Raw genomic sequence first — 11,498 nt, 5'->3', positions numbered from 1 at the left:
CAGAAGGACGGCAACTGAGGGACGGTGGCGCCCACCGCCCGCCCCCTGCCACCCCAGAGCTGCGCGCCGCCGCCTCTCCCTACCCCGCCCCTGGAGGAGGAGCCGTCCCGCGCCAACGGCGGGCAGCGCCTCAGCGACCGCTGGGGTCCTGCCGCGCGCCTCTGATGCGGGGCTGTTCAGCGGCTTGCCTGTTGGACCGTTAACAGTGTAGCTGTTGTCGGGAAGGGGTCGGAGCTGTGGAAACGTTCCCGTAAGTCTTCAGCTGAGTGTCACACGTTGGTTTTCACCGTTCTGACCTAATTTCCCCCCCCAGCCTCTTGCTGCCTCGGCTTTCTCATCAGGCAGTGTGCGGGGCAGCTAAGCACGGTGGCCGGGAGCGGGGGAAGGGGCCAGAATGGCGGCAGCGGTGGTGGCGATCGGCCGCGCCTGCACCTACGGTGCCTTCCGAGTGGCGTGGCGAGGTGATGGGGGAGCGCGTGGTACCTGTGGCGCAGCCTCGGGGGGCGGTAACCGCTCGCGGGCCCGTCTCCCGTGGCAACGGCCCGGCCCAGGCAGTCGCCACCTGGGGCAGGGCCCGAGCGGTTCTCCGCAGCCGGGGGTGGCTGGGGATGTGGGTGTGTGCGGACGTGGAAGGTGGGTTTGCTCTGTTGCTATAGATCTGGGGCATGACCTGAGGAGACTGAGGGGCGACCTCATTAATAGTTATAAATATGTAAAGGGTGAGTGTCAGGTACAAGGAGCACGGAGGCTGGGTCTTTTCAATGACAACCAATGATAAGACAAGGGGCAACGGGTACAAACTGGAACACGGGAGATTCCACTTAAATATGAGAAGAAACTCCTTCACGGTGAGGGTGACAGAGTCTGGAACAGGCTGCCCAGGGGGGTTGTAGGGTCTGCTTCTCTGGAGACATTTAAAACCTGCGTGGACACGTTCCTGTGTAGCTTTATCTGGGTGTTCCTGCTCTGGCAGGGGGATTGGACTAGATGATCTTTTGAGGTCCCTTCCAATCCCTAACATTCTATGATTCTGCCCGCTCAGGGGTTACAGCACAGCATGTCTCTGTGCTTCAGAGGCAGCTGGTCCCTGTCATATGTGGGCGTCTATACGTATGCGTATTTGTATTTTATAAGCTCTTGCACTGATTTTCTCCTCCATTGTATTAATTCCGGTGTGAGAAAAGAGTTTTGCTGTTTGTTGGACTCAGCACAATCTGTGAGACTTAATGATAGTTACTGTGGCACAATATTAAATCACAGAATCACAGAATGTTAGGGATTGGAAGGGACCTCTAAAGATCATGTAGTCCAATCACCCTGCTGGAGCAGAAACACCTAGATCAGGTTACACAGGAACGTGTCCAGACGGGTTTTGAATGTCTCCGGAGGAGACTCCACAACCTCCCTGGGCAGCCTGTTCCAGTGCTCTGTCACCCTCAAAAATGGCTAGTGAATAACTCAAAAACAACACATAGATAAGCAGGAGCTGCTCTGTATGTGCACGGGTCAGAACACACCACAGTTGCGCACATTCTCTTATCTCTTCAATCACTCTGGGTCCTACATGAGCTAGATATGAATTCTGGTTTACATCTAAACAATGCTAATGGGATTTTCTAAGCAAATGTTTATTTTAAAGCCTGTATGTTGCTAGGTATTGTGAACCTAGTTGCCTTTGCACGTGTTATTTTTCTCCAGGACAGGAAGTGTGATAAATACCTTATCAAATAACTAGCTTCACACATTGTCATCAGTAGGTAAGGTTGCTGTTGTTTGTACTTAGAAGTTTCCATATTTCTTTCTTCACATGCAGTAAACATGTACTTCATATAATAAATGGGCTTTAGGTATGCAGTTCTCTTCATTAGTCATCTTGTGTCAGTCATTATTATCCCATCAGAGTAAGCTGGGCAGTAATATATGCCTTGAGATAATGGAGTGAAGTGGTTTGCTTTTTAATTCAAATATTGGTTTTTTTCCCATTCTTTCTACCCTTCTTCTCTTTTGCCTTCCTGGACATTTTTAATTGATAGGAATCTAGATTTGTTTTCTAGAATTCTTTAATTCTTCAGTAGCCATTTCTTCATGGATTTTAATCCTCTGTGGTCATTTTTCAAAATTCAAACATATTCTTTTTCCCAGTAGAGGTTAAAATACACTAAAGAGGAAAGGAGAGCATTTATATTTTTCCACTAAGTATCAGAGTTGACTTCAGATCTGTCCTTCAAAACTTGTGGTTAGAAAACTGGAAAAGTTGTCTTTTTATATATGAGAAATAATACAGTATAACTGAAAACTTCTGCTGGGTGGTATTTTCTAAATACATAGATAATTTTTATTTATATATATATTTTTTTTTTACCTGCATGCTTCTCATAAGAGAAAATATAAGTCTTTTCATTATACAGTGGTTTTAAGCAGTGAACACTACTGAGGTTTTGACACAAACTTAAGGTGATATAGGTGTAGTTATTGCAGTGCCATGGGTAGCCTTTTGTTTTGCTAAGTGCCCTCCCTGTCCAGCTTTGGTGTCTACCTTTCATCAGCAATGTCCCCTTTCACCCAAGCTGTCCTGGCACTGTTGCAGAGCCTTTGGGGTGGTATTTTCCCCTTGTTCTAAAATGCTGTGGTCTGTATGGCCTTGCAGCTGCAAATCCCAATAGTGTTTGGTGGGTTCTCCTGGGTAGCAACTGTCAGGAGCAAGAAAAACTTCTCTTCTTCCCTTTGCTTTCCACTGGGTTGTAGGTGTTGTATTTATTAGGGGATGCTATGAAATACCTTCATGGTGCTTAACAGCCAACTAGCCTGTGTGTATCCAGTGAGGAGTCTAAAAGAGTCCTGATGAAAAATATATACATACTATGGGAAATTCTTATGGGGGTAAATCATCTGCAGCACTGGAGACTGCCTTGGGACACATCTTACTGTCTCCTATTGCTTTCCCTTTTCCTCCGAAGAGACTTCCATCCTTAGGGTTCATTGTATGCCATCAGCTCATAAATCCTTGTGAACCTCTCTTAGAATCCTTCATGCAGCCTAGGTAGCTTCTATACACTTAAGTTTTAGGCAGAAGTCGTAATGAACTACATTAATGTCTCTATGTTCTCCAGGGAAAGCTGGTGGCTGAGATGGGAAGAAAGGCCAGATTACAATGGTAGAAGTATAATATATTCAAGCTTGGTAGTAGAACACCTGGAAGCTGGGCATGCTTTTTCTTTCAGCCGAGGATGTCCCTTCTTTCTAACCCACCTTCAAAGGCAAAATACATTTCTCTAGCTTCTTTTATCTTCTGCAGTATTCTACAAATTTCCTTGCCTCTCTCTGACAAAAATAAAATGTAAGCAGTTAATGAATTTCATGCCCCTTCTCTTCCTTAGGACAGTCTATAATGAAGTGATACCTATTCTATAACCAAACTGCAATTAAAGTCTGATCATTCAGGAAGATTTGAAAGTAGTCCAGTTGTGTTTCCTTGGTGAAGGGAAACATTTTCACTGTCTAGTCACAGAGTATATTCATATATATGTATTTATATATCTATATATATATCTTTCTTGCCAGTAGACCAGGAAAAGTAAAAGGCTGCAACTGCTCCTAAATAATTTATTGAAATAATATGTGTCTTTTCAGGTGTGGCTCTCTCTGATTTGATTACCTTTGTGTTCCACACTTAGCCCAGGTAGATATTCACCATTTCCATGTGCTGTAGTTTTAAATGCATAGTTTTTAGCTTGAGAAATTAAATTCTTCACATCCAAATCTTTCTAAGGTAGCTGGAGGGTTTTCTAAAAAGCAGTATGTATCAGTGCAAAGATTTCATTACAATGTGTGCCTTTCTTGAGCACTTATGAGATGAAATGAAAAAAAAAATAGTAACGTTTCTTAAGTGTCTTCCCTGTTTTGAATGTGTTATTTCTGTGTCTAGCAGTTTCATTTGAATAAAAAGCAGAAAGCATAATGTTCAACAGAAAAGACAGACCAAAAAAACCTCAAAATTTAATTGCCCATCAGAGGCTAAGTTAATACAGCTTGATATCTTTGGAACTGCAATTTGGAATTTAATCAGAACATCTGTTTTCTTGTACAAAAACCTTTTGAGAATGTTGTGGTTATTTCAGCCTAGAGCCTCCCATGTGTATGTCTGGAACAATTCTGGGCAATTCTTCCAAAGTCCTAATTATAACCACAAAATAAGCAACTTGATGGCTCTTTTAAAAAGTTTTTTTTTTTTTACAATGCAGTTCTCACTACTGAAACCAACTTCATGCAGTGTTTCTTCCTCTCAGGAACAGAACTGAGTAAGAACAGTATTATGTATTTAATTCCTGTGAAAAATAAGCACAGGAGTAGAGATTATTAAATTGTTGCCAGTTTTTTAAGAAAAAAAATAGGCTTGCTGAACACTGCGTTCACTAGGAAGGTAAATGTGCATGTTTGGCATGTTTGTTTTTCAGGATGTTAGTTAGGTGATACAGAAAGCAAATGGCAATGCCTGCCAATTTTGGGTATTGTGTGTGGTGCCAGGTGCTGCACCCTGTGCATAAATCTCCTACAGGTATCATGTTAAACCAGTATGTAACTGAAATAAAAGTTAGGAAAGTTATAAGGAAACGTGTACAGTAAAGTAGTAGGCTTGTATATGAACTAGGGTGAGTGTAGAAGCAAAACTGTTCGGAATTTAAAGTTTGCAAAATTGAGACCATTAACCCATTAGGTTTACTTTTCCACCTATGCTGAGATGCATTGTTCTGTTGCATCTTGTGAGAAGAATGAAATGGTTTTATAATGTTTTTTTAAGTGAATTTTTAGTGCTGTATATATGTGTATTTTTACTTGTATAAAATTTTGTATTCAGCCAGCGAAAAACAACACTTAAAAATTAGTACAGGGTTTTAATTGTAAGCTTTATAGCAGGGAAGTATCACTGAAGGGTTAATTTTCTGTTAGTGCAGAGCACAACTTAAATATATTAAGCATGTGTTTTGTGCTTTGTCTTTGTGCTTTTGTGCGTGTTTTTGTGCTTTGATGATGTGTCTTTTACTAGTGCAAGACATCAGTCCAGCATTCATGACCTGTCATGCTTTTACAAATGATTCAGTTTTGAAGAGGTTATTGCAAGAAACATCTTAGATTTTAAATAAAAATGCCATCACATATGTTTGGAGGATATATAAGGAATGGAGGATATGATGCATTAACTGTATATACTTAAATGTCAAAATGCTGATTTATTGACATGTGACATTTCAAACTGTTTACATTCCATACATGCTTTTATTCTTCGCTCTCCTTTTCTATTCCCTTGGTAGCAGTATGTGTACAAAGTGTGTGTGTGCACTTTACTAAATACCAGCACTCAGTGTTTCAGACTTTGGGAATCGTGTGGGTTTGGTGTTTTTGCCATGTCTTCCTCTATCTCTTGTCCTGCAGCAATTCAGAGACCAAAGCAGTCTCATCTCCCAGTGTCCAGAATATGGTCAACACAGCCCCTGGACTTTCCTAGACATATAATTCTGATTGCCAGCTCAGAACTGGTATTCTCTCTCTGCCAGTCTTAAAAGTATAAATTGCTCTCACTTTTAAAAAGATTGAATCCTTGATGAAAATAGATTTGTCGCTGTTTTCATTGAAGCCATGATCTCACTCTGGGCTTTAACAAGTCATGCTACGAATTGTACTAGTTGGATGTTACAGTACTTTTTAAAAATAACTTTGAAGCACCAGACTTTTAGAGATCAGTCGAAGGTCTTCTTTTTGCTATGATACCAGTGTTTGTTTGGCTTCCCCTTTTTTTGGCATTTGACTTTTTCCTCTCTTCTGTGCTCCAGCTGTTCCGTCAGGATTTTATTTCTGCAGCAGTTATTCATCTGATCCCACTGTCTCTTGATTCTTCTTACTGTTGTCATTTTGTCCTGAGTTTATTGCCTCTGTATAGATTTTTTTCAGATCTCCATCATAATTTCAGGAGACAATATTTAGAATGTGAAACTTTCTTTGTTAATCAAAGTAGGAGTAAAACAACCAAAAGCACATTCCATTGCACATATTTTTGATAATGAAGTAAATTGTCTTGATACTGTTATGTTTTGTTTTCCAAATTAATGTATTGTTACTTAGGCAGAGAATTTAGAATATGCTTTTGTATTACAGAACTGTGAAAGAAACCAACACCACCACTCCTAGAAGTGACCAATTCAAACAAAGCAATGACTTTCTCACTCTAATGTTTGAATGTGTGTTTGAGCCTGGCCCAGACAATTAGTGTTGTTCCTGATGTTCTAAATGTTGACTGGTTTATTATCTTGTTTTAGCTAATAAAGTGTTGCTCCAATAGAGAAAGTGAACATTTGTAGAGCCAGTTTAGCAAACAGGATATAGGAGGAGCACTCAGAGATGACAAGACAGGCAGGCTAAATTAATTTGCATCATTATTCACAGGCAAAAGAAACAAGAGATTTCCATATGGTACCCCTTGGTGGTGATGGTGCTGAGAGTTAGCGGGTAGTCCTGAAATTAAAATAAGTGTGAAAGAGGTTATGGGACAAATCTACAGCATCATCATTAGCGGGATCAGAAACTATTCACAAAAGAATTCTAAGAGAATTCCAGGCTGAAAAAGAGTAAGAGTGTGTGACCTCCCCTTTGAAATTGCTTTGGTACCTGTAGGGTGGAAGGTGGTAAATGTGGCACCAATCTTTTAAAAACAGCTCACAGAATAAATGTCTGTAAAAAGATTATGCATGCCTTTAGTAATGGATAATGCAACCTTACAAATCTCTTAGAGCTTCGGTGTGCTTGTTGTTTTTTCTGAGAAACTCGGTAGGATAACGATGATCCAGTTAATGCACTGTGTGCATGATATCCAAATAGCTTTTAGCAGAATCCGTCACCACGGACTTACAAGAAGTTCAGCAGTTGTGGAATATGAGATGAGGTCCTGGTGTGTTAAAATAATCTGCTGAAAGGTAAGGAAGAGTGTTGGAGCTCTTTCATCTGGGGGAGATCACCAGTGGAGTTCCATAAACATCTGTAGCATATTCATAAGTTCACTGGAAAAGAGGTTGAGCAGCAAGTTAGTTAATTTTGGTGAAGATACTAAGTTATTTAGAAAAGAAAGACTGACATGGAAGTTCCTGAAGACTGAGTGCATGGGCAATAAAATGGTGAGTAAATTACAGTGTAGATAAAGTGATGAAGTTCTGAATCTCTTCATATCAAAAGGCAAAATCACAACTGGAGAAGACTAATACAAAGGACAGAAGGTTCAGGAGAAATACTATAGCAACAGCTGAGTAAGATGGGACTTCTTAGCTTGGAAAATGCTTCCTGAGGAAGTATGAGAGAAGTCTGTTAGGTCACATGTGAAGTGGATAGGAATTGACTTTCTCTTCCAATCTGACAACTAGGCCATGGAGCTAATAAGACAGGCTGAAAATAATAGAATAAAAAGCGTCTAGGTCGTTATGTGATGAGTAGTAGATATGTGGACCTCCTTACAGAGAAGTGTTGTGGATGCAAGATGCCTACATGATTCTGAGGAAATCACCTGTACTGAAAGTAGCGAGAGACTGAGAAAATACAAAGAAGGACAGTATTGTATGTATTTGCTCACTTTTTGCTCTTCCCCATGCAGTTGTATGTAGTCCTTACCGGAGACAATGAGCTACTTAGGCCACTAGTCTGAACCAATGCGTTTGTTCATAAGTGTCCAGATTTTTCTTTTTCTGATTTTTCTCAAAAAGGTGTTAAGAACTAGGAGTTATTAGGTCTTTGTATTAAAAGAAGCTTGTTCAAGGAAATTATCAGTACATGTACTCATGTATGTGAACACATTATTTATAGGCCAACAGAAGTATGTGAAGTGGGGAAAAGTGTGCCACTTCAAGTTATGTTGGAGGCATGACAAAATTTGTAAGTGCGTAAACAAAAGAGCATTAGATTTTGCAAGTTATTTTGAAGCCATTTCCAGCTGTAGGCAATTAAAAGGTACAACAAAAAAAAAATATAAATAATGCCACACAGTGCAATTTTAAATTAGTTGTAAATACATTACATTATTTTTTAAAAGTAACTTCTTTACTCTGATGCCATTCAAAAAAATAGATGAATGACTCACATTTTGGTGAAAATTATTCTCAGATGAACTGTTAATTTAATCTTGTAGATTAACAGTTTGTCATTAAATGACTATTGAAAATGAACAGAACAGAATATTGAAAATTAACAGAACAGCTCAATAATTGTTTGTGTTTGTAGGTTTATCATTAGGATTGTCTATGGAGTGCTTATTAGGAGTGAGTGCTGCTTCAGTAGTGAAAGGAAGTGTTTGAGTAGTGAGTAGCATATTGTTTGTGTGTCTCGTACTATGGCTCAGTGATATGTTCTGCATTCTCTCAGAATTTAAGCAGATATTTAAGAATCTTCTACCTCTTGCTCTTTTGTTTCTAGACTGCTTTTTATTTCGTTAAAATTATTAGTTTTTCACAAAATGTTAATAGTGGAGTTTTATTGTCAACTTTAACTTTTCATAGGAATAAATTATGTTAAATTACATTTTAGGACTACTTTGAGAGAAAGTTTTTTAGAATTTCCGGATACATTACCTTAATTTACTGAGCAGATTGTTATTTTCCTAGAGGGAGCTAGTGTACTGACTTCAAAAAATGGATTGTTTATTGATACTGGATGGTAACAGAATATGACAAAAGTCATGCTTATTTTCTGCTTTTAAATTCTAGCTGGAAAGATTGAATTTAAATGTAATTCAGAGAGAAGTAGCTTTTAAATTTTATTTTAATTTTATTATAATTTTCTGATTGACATGTTGAATAATTGATTTCAAGACAGTATAGCCCTTTTTAGTTCAAATATGCACACTGTTTGGATTGATTATACAAGCAGGAAAAATATGGATTCCTTAATTTTGAAGAACCACCACTGTGCTGGTCAATAAATGGAAGTATATCTTGCTTTCATTGTTGTAGGTGAGCACCTGAGCCTTAGCAGTTTGTCGAGGGTTAAGATTGCGGGGTGACAATAAAACCCTGGCAGATGTATTGTTAACCCCCTCTCCCCCTCACTTCCCCCTTTTGCCCCTCCCTCTTCCCCCTTCCCACTCAGGACAGGCGATCGGGAGGGAAAGAAGAACAGCGAGAAGAGAGTTGGAAAAAATTAAAGATGTTTTACTAATGCTACTAATAAGAATAGAGAAAATAATACAAAATATACAAAACCAATCTTGAAAGTCTCAGCAACTGCAGAGCCGGCACCCGAAGTCCTGGATTAGACTCTGCAGCCAAGCGCAGCTGGATTCAGTCTCTCACTAGGCCTCAGTTCTCAGGGACGACCAGCCAGATCCTCTCCTAAGGTCGGCCATAAGGAAAAAGGGACAAGATCCTCGTGATCTCCCACTTTTATATGAAGTATTCACGTGAATGGAATGTTATACACAGTTGGTCAGTTTCTTGGTCACTTGTTTCTTATCGCCCCTCTCGCGAGATGTCCATCCATGCTTATCAATATGTTTGCATTCCATTGCTAGGTTTACCAAAACATGGGTCTGGTTCTCCAGGAAAATGCAGTTAATATGAAGGCTTTAGCTGACAGGCAAAATTCACTGAAAGAGAAACTTGTTTTTAGCAAAACCAGGACACAGTTATAACACGCACTCTTTGGCTAATAGAATAGCAACATTTCAGCATTAGCTGAGCCACCTGGCAGAAAATGCATCACTGTGTATGCTGTATTGAAATAATCTGTTCTAGCTTTGTCATTATCAAATCCAGAGGGCCATGGGGAAGGTACTTCTGCAGATACACTCTCCTTTCAGGATGCCAGAGTGAATCAGGTTCACAAATTCACAGAATGACAAAATAGTTGAAGTTGGAAGCCTCTGGAGACCATCCACTTCACCTTCCCTGCTCAGACCAGGGTCAACCAGAGTAGCTTACCCTCAACCATGTTCAGCTGAGAGTAAAAAAAAATGTTTTCTTATGTTCAGATGGAATTTTGTGTTTCTAAATTTACATCCATTGCCTCTTGTCTTGTCACTGGTCACCAATGAGAAGAACCTGGCACAGTCTTCTTTAAACTCTCCCTTCAGATATTTATATACATAGGTAAGATCCCTCCAGAGCCTGCTTTTCTCCAGGTTAAGCAGTCCCAGGTCTCTCAGATTCTTCTCTTATGAGAAATGCTCCAATCCCTTAATAATCATCATGACCCTTCGCTGGACATTCTCATAGAATCATAGAATATCTGAAGTTGGAAGGGACCCATAAGGATCATGAAGTCCAACTCCCTGCTCCTCACAGGACTTCTTAAACCTAAATCATACAACTGAGAGGGGTCGTCTAGATGCTTCCTGAGCTCTCACAGGCTTGGTGCCATGACCCCTGCTGGGGAGCCTATTCCAGTGACCAGTCACCCTCTCAGTGAGGAACGTTTTCCTGATGTCCAGTTCTCCATTATGTCTGCATCTCTCTTGCACTGGGGATCCCAGAAGTGGACACAGTGCTCCAGGTGTGTGTCACTTGTGCTGAGGGGAAGGATCACCTCCCTCAGCCCACTGGAAATGGTCCTCCTAGCTCAGCCCAGGATGCTGTTGACCTTTTTTGCTGCAAGGGCACGTTGCAGGCTCATGGTCAGCTTGGTGGCCACCAGGATTCTGCAGGCCCTTTTCTGCCAAGCTGCTTTCCAGCCATTCAGCCCCAGGATGTATCGGTGCAGGCAGTTCCTCCCCAGGTGCAGGCCTTTGCATTTCACCTTCTTGAACTTCTTAAGGTTCCTGTCAGCCCATTTCTCCAGCCTGTCACAGTCCCTCTGGATGGCAGCACAACCCTCTGGTGTATCAACCACTCCTCCCAGTTTTGTATTATCAGCAAACTTTCTGAGGGTACACTCTGCCCCACCATCCAGATCATTAATGAAGATTTTGAACAGGATTATTGGGAAGATTTCAGATTTGGTTTTCATAGTACATATAGTATTTAATGTTGTATTTATTTATCACTTTTGATTGTGTCCAGGAACATTACTGCAAATTTTGCTGTGAGAACAGTATTTCTGCTCTTTGAGGGTACATTCTCAGTCTGTCAGCAATATGTTAGAAGCCTCCTAATCTTCTTTTCCTTGTGATATTTTCTACTCTAATATTTCCTCCCACTTCTGCAACTTGCTTTACACTTAAAGACAAAAGCTTCGAGTCTGATGCCTTTTGGAAACTAAGCTGTATGAGTAAATATTACTGATTTTTCTTCTGGTGCAGAAAATGCTGTTTTAAAGAATAAAATGTCCTGTATATAAACACATTTCTGTCTTCATTCTCAGGGTTTGCTTCTGTGCCTGTGAATGGGAGTTGCTGTTCATATTCTAGCCTGGCATGGGCTTTGCAGACACGGTGTTTCATCTCCGCACCCTGGAATGTGACAGTTGAGCAACGCAGACAAAGCAGTTTCTTCAATACGTGTAAGTCTCAAGCTGGATTGAAATTATTAACT

At 40.4% G+C, this 11,498-nt stretch overlaps 1 protein-coding gene across 2 annotated transcripts in view; it reads left to right on the top strand.

The window, feature by feature from the left end:
• The first annotated feature begins 361 nt into the window (after window positions 1-361).
• MRPS5 (mitochondrial ribosomal protein S5) overlaps window positions 362-11,498 on the top strand; it is a 70,032-nt gene continuing 58,895 nt past the window's right edge. For both annotated transcript variants that reach the window (XR_014183512.1, XM_082047296.1), the window contains exons 1-2: window positions 362-461; window positions 11,329-11,466. Coding sequence is in view for 1 of the 2 variants with exons in the window: in XM_082047296.1 (XP_081903422.1) it covers window positions 395-461; window positions 11,329-11,466 (205 nt within the window). In the remaining variant the exon portion in view is untranslated. The remainder of the gene's footprint in view (window positions 462-11,328; window positions 11,467-11,498) is intronic.

This window comes from Streptopelia decaocto, assembly GCF_964273445.1.
Source record: "Streptopelia decaocto genome assembly, chromosome: 3".
Classification (NCBI taxonomy): domain Eukaryota; kingdom Metazoa; phylum Chordata; class Aves; order Columbiformes; family Columbidae; genus Streptopelia; species Streptopelia decaocto.
This window is presented reverse-complemented; position numbering and strand designations above follow the sequence as displayed.